At 33.4% G+C, this 19,442-nt stretch overlaps 1 protein-coding gene across 1 annotated transcript in view; it reads left to right on the top strand.

Moving 5' to 3' along the window:
* Nucleotides 1-304: 304 nt before the first annotated feature.
* LOC129222433 (probable methylmalonate-semialdehyde dehydrogenase [acylating], mitochondrial) overlaps nt 305-19,442 on the top strand; it is a 20,142-nt gene continuing 1,004 nt past the window's right edge. The window contains exons 1-5 of the mRNA XM_054856948.1: nt 305-474; nt 4,706-4,747; nt 6,002-6,076; nt 12,968-13,129; nt 18,997-19,075. Coding sequence (XP_054712923.1) covers nt 427-474; nt 4,706-4,747; nt 6,002-6,076; nt 12,968-13,129; nt 18,997-19,075 — 406 coding nt within the window. The 5' untranslated portion in view covers nt 305-426. The remainder of the gene's footprint in view (nt 475-4,705; nt 4,748-6,001; nt 6,077-12,967; nt 13,130-18,996; nt 19,076-19,442) is intronic.

The following is a 19,442-nucleotide window of genomic DNA, read 5'->3' as shown; positions in this document are numbered from 1 at the left end:
TAAACGTAACACAAATTACGTAAGGAAAACCTTTCCATGCAGGGACTAGGGACTTTGGTCAAAAGCACTGGTTCTTTGTCTTTATGGCCTTGCAGTCACGTTTTTGAAGGATTGCACGAACTTCGATTCCCACGCGTCTAAATGATGTTTGTGATGTGCATTTTATTTTGATTTGTGTCGTGTATTACTCATTGTGGAGCACTTTAACAAACTAACCAAAAAAATCTCGGTGCCAAAAAAAGTGTTGAGACAAGACTGCAACCGTAGTTGATTTATTTTATCTTTCGATTTATTTTGCTGGCAACTCTTCTCTTGTTTACATTTCGTAATGTAATTACCGTGTAAAATAAATTTCAAGTAGTTAATTGAAAAACCTAAAAAAATTGAAACAAACTAGTCATATAGTTCAGTTCTGTTCCCGACAAAATGAATTGTGTAAAGCATATACACTTTCTTCGAAGGTTTCAATTACTTGTAAGTAAATTGCGTATTCTTCAACTAATGTGGGGTAGACATTGATTCTGAATGCGATACATAATGTCTTACAACTTTAATTTCTTACAGTAATAGGCAAATAATTAGTTACATTAATCTTTTTGAGAGTTGTGCGCCTGAGCATGAGCTTAACCTTTTTGATTAGAGATGAGTTCGGGCTTATTTTTGAGAGCCCGGGCCTGCCCGAGTCCGGGTGATATTGTCTCGAACCAAAATCCGAGCCCGAATGAAACTTTCTTGCATCAAAAACCGAGCCTTCTACAGTCTGACACGATCTCTCTGTTAATAAAAATTGTTATGTCAAATGTTCTTCATTAACACAAATTTCTAAATTTTCTCAAAATGTTCCATTTTAATGCATTACTGTATGACATGTTGCAATAGTAATCGCAAAAAAACACTATAAATAAGCGTTAATTTATTTTCTGGGTTTTTTTTTTGGTTTAACTTTCACATTGATTCAACTGGTTTAAATGTTCCTTTCATTTTCTCACAGTAGAAAAGTGTTTATTTGTTTTGAATTTGTTTGGCGGTCGATGATTGAATACCTTTGCTTGAGTCCGAGCCCGCCCGAGCCTGAAACCTATTTTTAGTTCTAGAGCCCGAGCCTGCTTCGGGCTCGGCCTGTCGGGCCCGGGCTGAGCCCGTCTCATCTCTAAGATCCCCAGTACGATTTTATATAAATGAAGTAGCAGATTTAAACTGTGTTGCCAGATGGTCACAAATCCAGATTTCCCCACTTCCCTTCCAACTTTTCCCCAAAAAGCGATATTTTCTATCAAAATTCCCCAAATTCAAAATTTTATTTTTCCACTAACATTTTCATAAAATGAATCGACTTCCAATAATATTTTTGTTTCTTGAAAAAAAAATCTTTTCCCGAATAACCAAAATTTCTTATAAAATTCCCCAACCTTTTTTTTTTCCATTTTCGCTTTTTTTTTTGTCCTCATAAATACAAGCGCCTGACCGAGAGATGAGAAATAGCCGAATATTTTTTTTCTGCTTGCATTTACTACTCTGCTTCTGTATGTATATTTAAACTATGAACTTTGTATATATTTATCCAAGAACATTCTTCATCACCCTCACTAATTTTTGCCCGTTTGACGTATCAACTAGTTACTCACACAGAACATCAATGCGAATTCCATAGCATAATAATTGAGCAAAGCTAAACCAACGCTGTTTGATACAAACAATGTAAGTACCAGATGAAAAGACGTGGATTTACATATGAAAAAAATTATTTTTTTTCCTGAGGGTTTTTTTTACCCTCAGGATTTCCCAAGAAAAAAAAATTTCCCCAAAGAATTCTCCTCAAAACCAATTTCCCATGAGTGCACAAGATTTCCTCGAAATGGAGAAATTTCCCCCAATCTGGCAACACTGAATTTAAAATGCAGAACTTTAAAATGTTATTCTCTGTAAAGGATATTGGGAACAGTGTGAATCCTTTAATTCATTGGCCTTCCCACACGACCAACATTATAATATCCTCCAGTGTCCCATGCAATAGTTAACTATTGCTGTTCTAACTTGCAATATTTAACAATTGCAACATTAACAGTTAAGACATATATATTCCATTATCAACCGTAACTGGATTCTCTTGATCTGTAAATTGAAAAAAATAAATAAATGTAATCAAGTCCAGGTTATCCGCAGAACAGGGTGGCACAGTAACTGCGGATAAGCGAATCTGCAAAATAGGCAAAAACTTTATATTAGTGTCTGCAATACTAAGAATAATCATACATTTGCAAGCATAGTTTTAAACAATAGCTAAAATGAAAACGGTGTATGTAAAAGTAAAAAAAGTCACTCATCAACAACAAATTTATACAAACGGATTGCACACATATGCAGACAAAACCTGCAAACAAATTTACTGAAAGGGATCAAGCTAGGTTACACCAAAAACATATTGAGAAAGGGTGAGGAATTTTTTTGAACAGACTGGTCCAGTCACTTGTTTGCACACATAAGTAGTCGGGGGGGGGGGGCAATCCAGGATTTTGTTCTCACTACCTATTTTTGTGAAAGTACTGCACCAATATTCTTTTTTTGTAAAGGCTTTTTTATTAACTCTAATTTTATGATTTTTAAAAAGCACATTCTAATTTTTGTTAAAGAAAAAATCCAGCATTCATTTGTATTTTTACGTCTTGAATCCAAATTATGTTTTTTGCAATCGGAAATTGAGATAGGACCCTACTCTTTGGGTTTCTTTTTACTACAAATAAAATGGGATGGAAACGGAAAAAAAATTTAACCTGTCATATTTTAACTAGTGATTTTGTATAATAGGTTAATGCAAGGACTTTCCATTAAAAAAAAATGGTGATTAGGATGCGGTAATAAAATATCTTAAATGATGGGAATTCGTAAGCTGAAAATTCTAAATTTGGATGAAGTTTTGCTGCTTGAGTGTATCAAATTAGGTGTTTTTTCATTTAAAAAAATCTAATTTTATACAAAAAAAACCCCTATTTATTAATGAAAAGTCTACTTGAGTTAAGCCTTGAAAAAAAAATGGATAAAACCAAATCACAGGCGATTTGTCATTATGACGAAAAAAATTTCCCTCTCTAAATGAATATCAAAAATTATTGTTATCATGGTAATCTGAAAAATCAGAGCAACTCCAATTTGGTCAAGTCAGGATAATAAGCAATTCATAATTTTCAAGAAAAAAAAAAGTTTTACTACTATTGTGTGTCTTTTAGTCCCCAATGAAGATTATTGGCCCTTTTAAAGCTATGTACCCTCTTGCCTATTATAGCCTCTACCGATACACTGTTCTGGGTACCCACAACCCTACACAAGTAGTAATTTTTCTTAATGTGTATGACATTAACATATCCATAAAATATGCTGAGTACATAAATATTTTACTATGGGGTGACAACAATAAAAACTCGAAAAATATAACAGATGTAAAATATTTTCAGTCTATAAAATATTTGTTTTGTATGTATGCCTCTAAGCATTTCATTTGACTTTTCCATTGAGTTTATATTCTACTATTGTATATACTAGTCAAATCATGCCCAATAGCTTATTCACATTGTTAAATTTCATTACTTTTAACTAAATTATGATCTAAAATTAGCTGCACCAATGTGTAATTTTTTTTTTTTTTTTTAGATTTATAAAATTCTAAAGCTAATTATTCTATTTTAATTAAATGATTAATTCACAATAGAAAATGCATTAGAATAATATACTAATATTATTACACCATAACAATAAATATATACATGTATAATCAGATTATTTTTTATTTCATCACGTTTTGCTCATTTTGTCCAGTTTCTTCCGGCGTCCCGAACTTTTTACAAAAAAAAAAGGACAAAATAGCAACCCTGTGTCTCTCTATGTAAATTTCTTTACTGTATGTTTCAAAATTATTTTTGATTTTAACTTATCTTGCTTTCACTGCACTCTGGTTGCCATCTCCAATGAATGAGATGTCATCTTACTTAAAATACTCAAAACTACTTTTAGACTCAAAAAAATAAAAATAAAAAAGAGCAAATAAATTTTTATGATATAATTTATCAAGAAACTTGTTAATTCCTAATTTCTAATTGTAACAAATAACTAACACAGCTGTCACGTGTGATATTTATTCTTTTTTTTTGAGCAATCACGAATTGTTCTCATTTGACTGTTTTGATGTGCTATCATTTTATTTTCCCGCCAGCACTCTCTGCAGCATCACCGTCGACCGGCTCTTCACAATGCTTCTCCTATAGCGAAAGCCATCTCCAGGTTGCATCCATATGCTACACACATGCGCTTACATACACAACTACACACACACACACAAACACATACACATACAGACACCTACACACACACACACCTACATACAACTACCCAAACACTCATCACACTTGTGCCTGCACACAGACACAAACACATATGCCTACACATACATACACATTCCCCACCACACAAACACTCATACACACAACTACCCACACACTCATACCTGCACACAGACACAAACACACATGCCTACACACAAACACACATACCCCTACACACAAACACACATACCCTCTACACACTCATAAACACACATGCCTACATACACACACTCGTGATTGCAAAAAACATAATTTGAATTCAAGAGGTCAAAATTCAAATTAATTTTTTTTTTTCAATTTTATTTATTTATCATTATTATTTTCATTTTCAGAAAGCATCTGGAACTTGGAGACAATATGCCTCATCCTCTGTTGTAAGTCATATATTTTATTTTCAAGAAGAAAACGAAAATTGTAGAATAGTTTGACTCCTTTAAACATTTCTTACTGCAACTCCTTTAAATTTCTACGCTACTAACCAAAACTTTTTACTAGACTTATTCTATCAATATTTAACCCTTGTTTAATTTTTGTGGAGTTATTAATATCTTTGTTCGTATGCAATTTATAATAACATTTCTTAGAAGCAGAAAACTCTGTTGAATTTAGTTTACTCACTAACTTTAACTAACCATTGAAGGGTTTTGATATTTTCAATCAAACTTTCAGTGCTTTTTTATTTTTATATTCTGCATTTTTTAAATTGTGAGCTTTCTCACAGTACTTGAATGTTGCAGACTACATTTCAAACTTTCAACATCAATATTTCTTTCATCAAGATACAGAAATTATTTTTTGTCAGTGCTACCAACAAAATTGTGCTAATCAAATGCTAAGTTAAGTAGTTATGGCCAAAAATGTCATGATGCTCAAGTGTTTCTACGCATAAAAATTCGTTAAAAAGATTTATCAAAATTGTCTGCTTTACTAATTTTTTAATTTAATACTGAATATCTCTAAGCACTCATCATGCAAATTCAAAACAATCTCCATGATTTGGTAATTTAAATATTAAACTTTAGATATTAATTGAAAAAACATTATCATAGCTCTGGTGCTATTATTATGTTCAAAAAATTGTAGATTTTAAACTTCTTTTTATGTGATTAATTTTTATGACTGATATACAGTATACACATAAGCAGATTTAGGTTGTAAATTCTGCGGGTGCAACAATACCGAGGATAGGGGTGATATAGGGCTGCCAATGGTGGCTAAAGCTATAATTTTGACGGCAAAGGCGACTGGGGTGTCCATTATAGTCGAAATGTGGGCAAAAAGGATTATTTTTCAATTAATTGTAAAAAACGGCGACTATTTTAATAAATGTATCTAAAATACGTAAAAATGCTAGTTCTTTTACTTTTGAAGAAAAAAAAAGATGAAATGAGAATTTGCTTATTTGTTTACCCGCTAGTTACCGGGGGGGGGGGGAGAGAAAGTTTTACCGCGTTTCATTTTTGAAAACAATCCTTTTAAAAAGTGGGAAAAGAAAATTTAAAGCTTATTTTATGATTTGTTATTTTGATTTTTCCTCTCTAAAGATTTTTTTTTCTGCTTAAATGTTTTATGCTTGATCTTCACTGAGGTTATATTCTTTTTCTATTGATTGTTTAAAATATTTACAGCCCACAACCAAGCTCTTCATAGATGGAAATTTTATTGAATCGAAGACAACTGAGTGGATTGATCTGCACAATCCAGTTTGTATTTTAATATTTTCTTTACTGTTTTAGTTATTGCCAATTCATACTTTTAAAAATACAACTTAGTATCAAAATAAAGATATTGGTTTTAAGTAATATGATCTGGTCCTTTTTTACGCATGTAGTTTGAAAATTTGTTTATTTATTGATTTTGTTAAATTGGTTTCTTTGCCTGGATAAATTGTCATTTTGTGCAAGAGTTATGAATAGATAAATATTGCTGTATGATTGTTTCCTCAACAAAAACAATTACAGTCGAGCCTCCATATATCGAACTTCCACATATCAAAATTTTCTATATGTCAAAATCCCAGCAAATTTCAATGTTCATTACATAGAAAAATTGTTTCTATCTATCGAAAACATCTCTATACATCAAAAAAAAATTCTGAGACATTCGTAGATTTTTTTTTTTTTTTTTTCACTTTAGACTGTTTGTCTCATGAGAAATGAAGGTTAGGGGAGAAAATTATGTTTACTAAAGGTTGCTAAGAAACTCATAAATCTGGGTTTGAGGTGTGTGTAGATAGGTCATTGTTCCATTCTGGAGTTCTTAAGTTCCCTCAAGTTTATTTCAAATCTTATTTGTAACCAGTAACACTGTAAAATCAGTCTCAAGTTATCCTTTTTGTCTGTTGATTATCATTCATAGTCTTTTTAGCTTCAGTAAAAATCATTCAAGATTGATTTTTTACTTTTCTCTCAATTACATTGTCAAAACGAAAATTCCCTCATGTTTCAAATCAAGTTGAACTGCCGAAGAATGAAGATGTATGAAGGCACAAAAATGTAATTTCTGTTAATTTTTCAGTTATTAACTTTCGTTTGATCTGATGCTCGTATAAGGGGCATTCCACGGTATTTTTGACATTATGTAGAGTTTTACTTTTTAATTTACCGTTTGATTTGCAAATTATTTTAATTTGAGCTGGTGTGTTGGTAGGAAAAGATCAAAATAAAATAATATGCTAATCAAACAGTAAATTAAAAATTTATGGCAAAAAAGGTCACGTTACGGACTCTACAAAAATGTCAAAAATACTGTGGAATGCCCCATAAATTATAAATTGGGTTTCATGCACAAAAATTAGCTTTAATTTTAATGTTTTAGGAGATTTTTATGATAAAATATGATCGTTTCTATATATCGAAATTTCTATATATCGAATTTTTTTCCTGCAATTTGCTACTTCGATATATGGAGGTCCGACTGTATTTTACTTCTTAAAAGAGTAATATTTAAGAAAAAATAATGTCGCTTACTAAATCTTTCTAAGCCAATAAAAATCCTACAGAGGAAAATATATATGACAAGTTAAACTACACAAGCTAAAAAGCACAGTTGAAAACCCTTTTTATGTGTTTGAATGTCTTTGAACTCTTATTAATTAAAAATCAGGAAAAATCTTTTTTAAAACCATTTTTGTTTTAAATAAAAGCAACACTTTGTGAATTACGTTGATTAAGTGATTTTTTAAAAAATACCTTCATAAATTGGTTATTAAAAATGCCAATTTCATTTGCATTACAGACGAAAGTAATCCATATGCAGGATAATAGTTAAAACAAGAGGGGAAAACCTTAACTAGTGTTAATATGCAATCAGAGATTTTGTCTAAAAATAATTTTAAATTCCTTGATGCACTTAAAAGTGGCCATCTTTGATACTTTAAAATATTACTCTGGCTGGAATTTATCAGAAGAAAAAAATAACACCATGAGTTCAAAATGTGCCCTATAAGAGGATGAAGAAATTGTAGGGGAATGTGCAATACAGTGTAGAATAACGATTGTCCCAACTGTTTTGCAATGAAAGAACTTAGTAGGTATGCTTTTTCTCCTGGTATATTGCACAGGAAGGCAGTTTTTTCATACACATAATTATTCAGCTAATTGATAGAATTCTGACTTTCAATCTCCATTAGTTGCAGTGTTCTGCTTTTATATAGTTACTTTGTATTTTAAAGTTAAGAAGAAAAATACAGGAATTAAGTACACTATTCATATGAAGAAATAACATTTCCAGGTTTATTGGCCATGGTTGAAATGGAAAAGAAAATCCTTTTTTTTTTTTTCACACTATTCATGTTTGTAAAATGTAACTTTCTAATTTGGCTCAGTGTTTTATATTGTTTACTATTTCTAGGTGCCAAAACGAACAACCTAGATTCCGTTTATAATGAATCAAGTATATGTATCAAATATAAAATTTGTTTTATTAAACACTGCCAATAGGCACTGTCAGTGGTGGATCCAAGGGAGGGGCTAAGGGGGCTATAGCCCCCCCCCCCTTGAGGTCCGAACTCACAGTAGATAAAATCGAAATTTCAGAGACTTTTAATACTGCAATACATTTGCGAATTTTAATATGCATTATATTTAAATAATATAGTGGCATATTAATGGAAGGAGAAGGGGGGGCTAAGGGAACTGTAACCCCTTCTCGTGTTTGGTCAAAACTAAAAACAGATTAAATTGTGATCTGTAACAGAATGGAAGGCTCGAAGGAAAAAGTTTTGTCATGCAGTCGTTTTTTTTTTCAATCTGAAAATTATTACTTTCAAATTAAACCACCCATATATTTTTTACTTTGTTCCTAAGATAAGGGTGCTGTAACCTCCCCCCCCCCCATAAGGTCAAAAATAACCCTAGACAAAACCAAATGTTTTTCAAATTTAAATGTGCATTATATTTAAATAAATATATACACATATGTGGTGGCGTATTAATGTTACGTTAGGGAGGGGGCTATATTAACAGTTGCTCCTTCTCCCGTTGGGTCAAAACTTACAACAGATCACAGTGCAATGGCACAAAAGGCTTAGAGGAAAAAACTTCATCCTGCTGCCCGAGCTTTTTAAACTGAAGTTATTAGTTTGAAATTAAGTCATATATTTTACTCCTTTTGCTAGCTAAGCGGACTGTAGCTCCCCCCCCCCCTCCAAGTTCAGAACTTACGCTGGATAAAACCGAAATTTCAGAGATTTTAAATACTGCAATACTTTTACAAAGAGAGCCTAAAACTGTTTTTAGACCTCTAATTTCGGAACATTTTCATGGGTGAAACCCTGCTTTCCCCTAATGTCATCAAAGATTACCTAAAATTGCATTTTTAATGCAATATTTTTGATTATTTCTAGAGGCCATTTTCTACTCCCCCCCCCCCCCAACTATCTCCAATCTTCACCCCTAAATTGGACAAACATAGAATAAAATTTTATTTTGGCTTTTCAATTTCAAACTACTTCTGGTGTAAAACTTCTCTTCCCTATCTATTTTTATCGTTGCCTAAGTGAGATTTAAAGTATGTTTTTAAGTACGGAGAAGAGCTCCATAAGGAAAGTCCTTAAACACTCTCCGTTCCCTTAACATGACTGAAAAAAGATTCATTTTTAGGCCTTCAAGCTTGAAACATATCCTTGGGAGACAAACCATTCCATCAAAATATAACCTAAAATTGTATTTTCAGAACTTTAATATAAAAAAATTTCAGAAGACAGCCCCCGAACCCCAATGCGTCTTCTAGCATCGTCTAAGAGAGCCGGAAATGTGTTTTAAAGTTCTAAAAAAGATATCCGAACACTCTTCCTAATGTTACTATAAAAGATAGAATAAATTGAGTTTTTAAAATTTCAATTTCCAAATTTAGGCAAAGAAGATACCTAAATTCTTCCCTACATGCCTGACGTCTTTAAACGTCTAAGACTTCAACTTTGATAAATTTCTGGAAGATCCCCTCGAGCACCTCCTCCCTAGTATCAGCACAGATAGCTTTAGATTTGTTTCAGAAACTTCCGTTGGAGAATCCCTGAACCTTTCTTCTTCACATACAACCTAAAAATGACTGTTTGAAAGAAATTTCGGGAAGGAAGGGGGTAAAGATAGTCAAGAGTAGGCCGGGTTCCTTTTTCCTATTTCTTTCACAAACGTAAACCTTAAGTCACACCTTTAAGACCTTAATTTTGAAAAATTCCAGAATAAAGACCTGACTTCACTTTTGTGACGTAAGGATATCCCCCTAAGGTTGACGAAGAAGACATACAGTTGAGTTTTTTCCAAACTTTAGGGTCAAAAAACTTCTAGAGACACCCATAAACATTTCCCATTGCCCAAATGAAATGCCACTAAAGGCAACCTTTTGAAGACTTAGTTTTTAAAATATTTTCAAAAAGTGTCTCCAAAACCTTCCGTTTCCTAAACATAACCAAACATTGACTAAAATTGCGTCCTTTCGACTTCACTGATGAAACCTTTTCAGAGGACCTTCGAACGAATTTCCTAAAGGGCACCAGTTGTAGCCTAAACTTACGTGTTCAATGTCGAAATACATCTGGAGGAGAGCCACCTAGTAACATAGATTCACCAGAAATTGCGTAAAACTCCTTCTTAAAGACTAAAATTTTGAAACATTTCCAAAGTAAGTCACCAAAGAATTCCTCTCCTAAGCATTCCCAAAGATAGCCTATAATTGTGTTTTTCATTAGTTACACAGCGAAAAACTTTCAGAAAGAGCCCCTGGACCTTCTCCATCACCTTCATGTTATCACAGGTAGCATAAAATTGCATTTTATGAAGTTTTATTCGTGCAAATTTCTGGAAAGAGCATTCGATCCCCTAATGCCTAATATCTCTAAAGATAGCTTGAAACCGACTTTAGCTAGGAAAAATACTCGGGAAGAAACTCAACCCCATCTCACCTAACCTTACCACCAAAACGTTCCAAAGATTGCATGTTTGTCGTCAAATTTGTAAATTTTTATGCGAGGGTCCTGACTCCCTTCGTGCATCCCCTCTTTTTACTACCTCTCTCTAGCAATAGCTGGGGTTTAATGTTTATCCCAAGCTTTTACATTCACTTTTTCGATCGGGAGCCATACCATCATGTTAGCATAAATCTTTCTGTTATGCGAATGTATTTTTATCTACCAATGTGATAATCTACTCATCTTTATATGAAGTTTTAACTTGAGCATGATTTTAGCTACTCCAGACTCATGAGCATTAAGCTAGAGCACAGCTGCAATCTCTGGATGCTGTAACTGACGTTTTCGGTGTTTGCTTGCAATTCTGCCTTAGCTCTGGCATGGCGCAGTAATTTCTAGCTGTATATCCAATTGAGATGTATATAGTGTTTAGTGCAGATTTTTAAAACGTTCGCAAAGTATTTATGTTCTTCAGATTACATTCTATATGAATTTATTTCAAGCAAAAAACCATATTTAAAGTCCTAAACTTTTCGAGAGAGGGATGAGGGATCTCTTGTAGAGAAAATTTCTCATTGTTTAAACAGGGGTGTCTGTCCCTCTAAGAGCGATGCCCCCCCCCCCCCCCCGCAAATTGAGATTACCTGGAAAAAAGGGAAAAAAAGACCCTCTGAAACAGTGACTCCTGACTTAGACCGAGGTTTGCCCCCCCCCCCCCTTGTTTGAGTTCTACTAGATCGGCCACTGGGCACTGTTGTGTGTTACACAATGCCAATGGTTCATTTGTAAAATATACATATACAAGAAATGGTTATTTAAAGACAAAATTGATTGCATTTGAAAATTATTTTTTAAAGATTTATCCTGCACTGGTCTTAGATCACAATGAGTCAGGAAATAAAACGTTCAATGTGATCCAAAACTTTAGGCATCAAATTTGGCACCTAGAGATAGAAATCTAGGGATTAAATTGAAGTTTTTGATCTCAAAATGTGATTAGCGACTGTTTTTTTCTAGCACTGTCAAGTTTATTTTTTCACTTGCAAGCACAAAAGGCGACCTTTCCCTCATCCTGTGCAAGAATCAAACTTTTTTCATTTTGACTATGTTTTAAGTTCTGTTCCAAAATAAGTAATTTATTTTCTTTCTAATTTTAGTTTTAAAATGTGAATGCACTCACTATATGTTCCTAAAAAGAAAACTGCTAAATCATTTAAACAGCCGTTAATAACAAAAGCCAAGAGATTAAAAACTGATTCTTTTTGAACAAATTTTGTCACCTTATTAAAAAATAATAGCAAAGTAAAAACTGTAAAGCAAGTGCTTTGCTTAAATTTTAATACATATGGTTTCTTAAAAGTTCAGATAATTGGTAGATGCTTAAGCAAAAACATGTTGTTGCTTTTTCTTTAAGTAAATTGCTTAAGTAAGAGTTTAACGCAAAATGTTCAACTTTTCTTGCATTGATCACTATCAAACAGGGGTGACCTTGAGGGTCATACATCTGAAAAAACTCTGTTAGATATGAGCCCATGTAAAGGGATTTGAGGTCTAGTTTGTTTGCAAATAGGCCTAAAGTTGCAAGTTTAGCTCCAGAGATGCAATGCTGTTTTCACTGCATTATCAGCAATCAAATGAGGTGAGAGAACACGCTATAGTATTTGCCCTAAAACAGATTATGTACTATAGAACCTTAATTGGGGATGCCTTATCACTGGAACAATTGTCGACGAATGTGGACTGGAGCTGGGTAAAAAGGGGTAACTGTTGTAGAGAAGATGAGATGTTTACCTATGCAACAATTGGTAAGGAATGTCACAGGACAATTTCTATGTAAAGCTTGAGATTTTAGAAGTTTTTAGATCACAATAGCCAATTTTCCCGTGGTTAGTGATTGTCACAAGGGTTTGAAAATGCATTTGCCACTTAAGACTTCAGTTGTGACCATTTAAAAGGTTCCTTACAACTGGGGATCGCTGTATCCTGGATACACAATAGCAGCATGCGACTGAAAAACTTGGTTGTTTTGAGTTAGAATTTCATTCTTAAAGACCTGCTTATGTGGAGGATTGAAATGGGGGGAGGGGGGGTATTCAATCCTCCAAGTGTGGGGGGAGGGCAGCCCTCTAATTTGTATGTGTTTTGTTTTGCATCTTATGTTATTGTAGAATTTGTCTCTTTTTAGGCAACAAATGAAGTCATTACAAAAGTGCCAAAATCTACGCCATCTGAAATGGAAATGGCAGTTTCATCAGCTAAAGAAGCATTCAAAAGCTGGTCACAAACATCAATTTTATCTCGGCAACAATCCATGTTTAAACTCCAGCATTTGATTAAGGAAAACATGGTAAGATTTGGTAATTAATAAATATTCAATTAGCAACTTTTAATGAGATACTTTTATTTATTATGTTTTAGTAATGATTTTATGTAACATTTTAAGTATTTATCCCTAATGAACTTGCTTAAGAAAAATAAGTAAATGTATTGAAATCCCATTTTCTACATCTGATTTACTAACTTTATTGCTGAGCCTTAACACAATAAATTAAAGATGTAGTTGAATAGAGGAATATATACAAATTTATAATAGATTTGAGCTCTTAAATGCAGAGGAATTTAATAGATTAGTGTTGAAACAAAGTGATCAGGATAAAAACAAATAAGAGGCAGGAGAACTATCAAAGATTGCCAACTATGATAAAACCAAACTTTGCTAGTCTAACTATCATAGTGGTTCAATTAGTTTGAACTAAAGCTCTTTTATTAGAGGTAGTGTGATTTAGTTTGAACACCAAACTGAAGCAGATGGTGTTCAGCCATGCCTACTTCGAAGAGCATGAGACATAGTAGCTAAGAAATGAATTTTTTTTTAAATTACACCCGCAAGTGTCCTCTCATACATAAGGTGCCTTGCAGTCAAATACAACAACAATGATGTAGCAGTAGAGTGGGAAAGCTCTTTGAAGACGACATCCTTGAGCACTTCGAGAAGAACGGGGCAGTCAAATAGATGCTCCCCTGTCATTTGCATAGTCCCTTCACATAGTGGGCACAGTGGAGAATTGGCCAGTCCGATTTTAAAAAGATGGGCTTGTAAGTAGTCATGACCAGTAATGACATGAAAAGATGTAACCCCTTCAACTCTAGGGAGGAGGCAAAGTTAGTCTTGTTTGGTCTTCAAGGAGACATGTCCAAGATTTTCCGCTGGCAATGTCACGGAGAGAGGAAATTCTTTTTAGCCTGAAATTGCTCCCAAGATGTCTCTTGGGATTTCGAAGAGGAATCAGAAGACAAGGTGGGTTTAATGTTGAAGCCTCTTTTGCCAAGAAGTCATCTTGCTCGTTGCCATGGATGCCGCAGTGGCTTGGTATCCATTGGAGCACCACGTCTTTACCGGAATCAAGAAGTGAACTTATAACGAGTTTACATTCAAACTCAGTCTCTGTTGGGAAAAGGTTATAGTCTATAACTGACTCTATTGCATCTTGAGAGTGAACAAAAATGACAATTTTTTGGCAAGAGATCTCAGTGACAACCCTAAGGGACATATAAATTGCAAAAACTTCACCTTCAAAATTATCTGACCAGGCACTAAAAAATTCCTTTAGGCTGAAAATTTTGGAAAAACTAAGAAATGATGCATTATATTTAAACAAAATAATAGCATTAGAAATTGCTAACTTTTGAAATTAAAATATCAAATGGTATGACAATAAATAGTTCATGATACATTTTGTAGATTTTTCGTTACTGATTTTAATCATACTGTATGTATTAAATCATCCAGTAATACAGCCTTGGAAAGGTAAAGTGCAGTATTTGCAGAAATGTGTTTTTTTAGATATTTGAAGAAATGCATTTTAGTTTCCCCACTATCAATAGTGGAATGTTGGACTTGGACATCTTTTTCGTGTTTTATTTTCAGTAAAAATCAAACAAACAAGCTGATACAGTAAAACTAAAGTACCATGGATGACAATCATGAAACATATGCAGATACTGCACTTTTTTCCCTTTTCAAAGCAATGTAATGTGTACTAATTTTATTCTTTAAATTAAAAAGAGGTGTGCTTAGCAAAGATTCTAACCTTTTCCCAGGGTGAAAATTGGGGAGATGGGGAAAGAGGGCATTAACATAAGAGCCAGAGCCAGTGCTGTAGTTGTGGTGGACTGCAGGAGAATGCTGCTCCCTAAAATAATTATTTTATTACTGTAAAAAAAATGAAAATTTACTGTAAATTGGATTCAAACATCCCTTTAAGAGTGGGAGAACTAATTTTTAAATTCAAGTTATCCTAAGTAATCTAAACTGACCTTTTTTGTTCTTTTAAAAATCTTCAACTATGATACCTATGCCATTTGTAGGCAGGGCCGGATTAACGTCTATTTACGCCCCTAGGCCAAACTTAGAGATTACGCCCTCCTACTCCCTTCACATATTCGAAGTGTATCGAAATCGTATCTCCCCCCCCCCCCCCCACTCCTTTCTCAGAGGCGTAGCAGCGTCCGGGAGATAAGTGAAAATTTCGCGCCCCTTCCCCAGTTTGAAAATTAAGGGATGGGTTTCATTTTCAATTTTCCCATGGTTAATGTTCAAAAGGGGGGGGGGGGGCTGTGGATTTGCCGGTGCACTCCAGAAATTTGTCAAAATTGACGCTTCACAAATGCAATTTTAGGCCATTTAACTCGAAGTAACGGTCATCTTTGATGATGTTAGAGAAAGGGATCAGTTAGGGAACTCTCCCCCTCCCTTTTCGAAATTAAAGTCATAAAACTAAGTTTTTGAAAAACTTTAATGATGCTGGGAGACAACGAAGAAATTGAGGTCCTAAAACAATTTTAGAGGATATTTTTTTGATGAGCGGGTTGCTTTAGCAAGGAACTTATTTGAAATTAAAGACTGCAACATTCGAAGACATCTTTTATGATGTTAGGGAAATGGATGGGGTTAAGCCATTCTCCCCCAAAAAGTTTTCGAAATTAAAAGCCTAAATACTTTATTGTGAGCCATCTTTAATAACAAAACGAAGAGGGATGGAATTGGGTAACTCTCTTCCGTAAATTTTTCGAATTTAAAGTCCTAAAAACAAAGCTTTAGACAATTTTAATAATGTTGGAGAAAGGCTGAACTCTGCAGCTATTCGGAATTTTTTTTTTCTTTTTCTAAATTCAGGTCCTAATCTTAGGCGATTTTAAATGAGTTGGAGAAGGGGGGGGGGGGAGGGGATACTGAAGTCATGGTCACTTCCCTGGAAAATCTTTGGGCTTGAGGACTTAAAAACAAAGTTTTAGACGATCTGTTATGATATGAAGCCTTTGAAAAGAAAACTCTAAATATGCATTTGTAGGACTTCTAATGCATCTGATGGTGCTGGGTAAAGGGATTGGGTTTGAGGACTCTTTTCCGGAAAATTTTCGAAATTTTAGACCATCTTCAAAATGCTAAGAAGGAGAGGGGGACCCTCCTGCATAGATATTCAAAAGTTGAGGTCCTATAAAAAAAATCTCGATAATGTTCGCCGGAAACACTCGGAAACTTTTTGAAACTAACGTTTCATAAAAAGCAAACTCAGAAAAACTTTGAAGATGTTAGTAGAAGTGGGTTGGGGGAATCTCTTCTGTAATTTTTTCTGAAATTAAATTTTCAAAATTCGCAATTTTAGGTTACCTTTGGTGACGTAACATGATGGGATTAGGCTCAGAAAAGCCTCCCTCCCCACATTGCTACGTCCCGAAATTTTCATTCATTTCTTAAAATATGTTATCAAACATCTTGCCTTAATTTTTCTTTTTCAAAAACCTTTAACTGTTTTGGTTTTCCATTGTGAAATTTTCAAATTTTCCGCCTCAAAATTTTTATCTGTTTGGAAAACAAATGTCTGTAGCCCAAGGAAAAAACTTTTACCGGTTTGAACTGAGATGATATTTAGCAGTGATATCTGAAGTATTTTTTCCACTTTTTATTTACATTTAGATATCATGACTCTTGAATTCCTTGATAGCTTCATTTTTTACCTTGAAAATATTTCAAACTGCTGGTCTCTCTTTGTAAATATATTTATTTTTTCTTTTATTTCTATCAACTTTGTTGTGATCTAGATGATGTTTTGAAAAAAAAATATTCAGAAAAATAATATGTTGGAAGTGAAACCCAATAACAGAGGTAATTATAAAGGAAAAGATAGAAAATTGTGTCAAAGAAATTATTTATTAGGAAACTTGTATGCAATGCTTAGTGTGGATAACTAAAGCAGACTATGATGAATATTTTGTCTACAAAATAGGGGATATTATTGGCAAAGGCCGCAGGAGGTCACTGTGAACTCCCCAAAATTTCCTTATGCGTCAAACAATGTCTGACAGTTTGGAGACAACATAAAAATATATTTTAAAGGGATGTCTATTGTCTGTTTTCGTTAGATTTTGCTACACGTACAATTATGCATACTCGTGTTTTGTCATTCCGTAAAATTTGAAACTTCATTCAGTAAATTAATAATTTCATCCCTTCAAAAATTAAAGCTTCGGGTGCCGCTAATTATTGACTGTCAAAACTAAACATGAACTAATAAATTATTAATTGCAAAACATATACTTATTGACATGATTTAAAGACATCAAGAGAAAAATTGTTTCATGAACAAGTTTTTTTACATTGAACACTTTCTATATCATAGCTTTACCGAATTTTGAAATCATTGTTCAAATCAAAGATATTGAAAATTTAGTGTCACCGGGTTTTGAAAACCAGTGGGGGTGCTCAAACACCGAGCACAATGGACCAAACAAGGGCAATTTTTCAGAGCGTATAACTCTCAAGAAAATGTGCTTCAGTTTTATAAACAGAAACACTAGGCGGAAAATATCTTATTTTACTTCGGGTTTTTACCACAAAAAAATTTTACGAGAAAAAATAAATAAATGAAAATAAAAAAAGTAAAATAGAATGAATTAAATTAAAGCAGAGAAAAGTTTAGTGAGAATCAAAACAGAAATAGTTTAGGAACAAAAACACAACAGTATAATTTGTTCTTTTTGTTAAACTTAGCTAAATATTTAAAAATTCGTCCCTTTTTGTATGGCCTCTTTTTTTCTGCTTGTAGAAAAAGAGGCCATACAAAAAGGTTTTCATCAGTTTTCTGCTGATAGTGGGGGTGTCCGGCACCCCCGCAAATATTGGGGGGGGGTTGCTGGAGCATCGCAGCGCCCTCGGAGTCGGCGCCCCTAGAAAATTATCTGTTTTGACCAGAAACAGTACCTAGACTCAAGCATTACGCCCCCTCTCCTCTAATTGCTTTTTTCTGCTCAGTGGTAAGGTCCCAATCAGTTCTAGCTGTATTTTTACTGTCCAAATACTAGCATGCCACTTTCCTTTTATTTTTTTAATGAGTTGTTCATTTTTTTCTCCTCCTGGATATGCGCCCTTTTTGGCTTGCGCCCCTAGGCCAGGGCCTAGGTTGGCCTATTGAGTAATCCGGGCTTGTTTGTAGGTGCCAATTCATTAAAAAGATGCGTTGTCCCAAATCAGACTCATTTAATGGCGAGATAAATCTGAAGAAACTTGATCCAAGTAGTTAAAAAACTGATTTTGTTTGTTTTAATACAAAAAAAAAATATTTTAGGCATTCACAAGATTTTATAGTTGTATAGGTATAAAAAAATATAAGTAAACAACAAAAATAATAAAATAGCAAATATTGAATTTCAGGTAAAAGTGTGTAGGTGCATCCGGTCCCTTAATTTCTGTCTTAGGCCCTGCTTCTTTCAACTTAAGCATCTTTTTTTCAATTCCATTGTTTTTTTCCTGTCAATGCTTCAGTCGCTGGTTGAGGTTATTTGAAGCTCTAATGTGTAATAATGGAATGTGAGAACACCAGCTACTTTAGAAGATGTAAAAAACTTTCATTTTAGTTAAACTCAAAAAAATTTTTGAATTCCAAATAAGTAAAAAGAAAGATTAAATGCTAAATATTTCACTGGAGAAAAGCTAGCTGTTAAAGGTATGTTTTTTTTTTTTTTTTTTTTTTCACTGATCAGGGAAGGTGTTTTATATAAGTTTTAGTGTTTCATTTTGAATTTATTTCATTGTATTCTGAATGATTTATATGATCTTCTAAATTTTTAAATGTTCTTAGTTTAAAATTTTATTGTGGCAAAACTTTTAAACCACTAGCATATGAAGAAATTATATTTGCTTGTTTAATTTTTAAGGAAAGGTTAAAGGAAAGTATTACTTTGGAACAAGGAAAGACTCTTGTTGATGCAGAAGGAGATGTCCATCGTGGTTTACGTAAGTTTCTGTCACATAGTTTCTGTTTCAATTTGATACTTGGTTCTGTTAAAGTATCATTTGATAATTTTGAATTTGAACCTTAAAATGGCTATGTGTTACTGTTATTTAGTTTATCTAAGTTATTACTGTTATTTATTAATCAATTATAATGTTCTCCAATAGATATTTTATTTTTAATTCTTTGCACCCATTTTCTATTGTTCATTCTTCATGCTTAATAGTTTTGTTCTTGACTTATTAATAATGTTTATTAGACAAAATTATTATTATACAGTGGAACCTCTCTATAAGGGACACTCAGGGGACCGGACAATTTGTCCCTTAAATAGAGGTGTCCCTTTTTCGGAGGTAGATAGATTTATGC

Source organism: Uloborus diversus, chromosome 5, assembly GCF_026930045.1.
Source record: "Uloborus diversus isolate 005 chromosome 5, Udiv.v.3.1, whole genome shotgun sequence".
In the NCBI taxonomy this organism is placed as follows: domain Eukaryota; kingdom Metazoa; phylum Arthropoda; class Arachnida; order Araneae; family Uloboridae; genus Uloborus; species Uloborus diversus.
The sequence above is the reverse complement of the archived record's forward strand: the minus strand, read 5'-3'. Positions and strand labels throughout refer to the sequence as shown.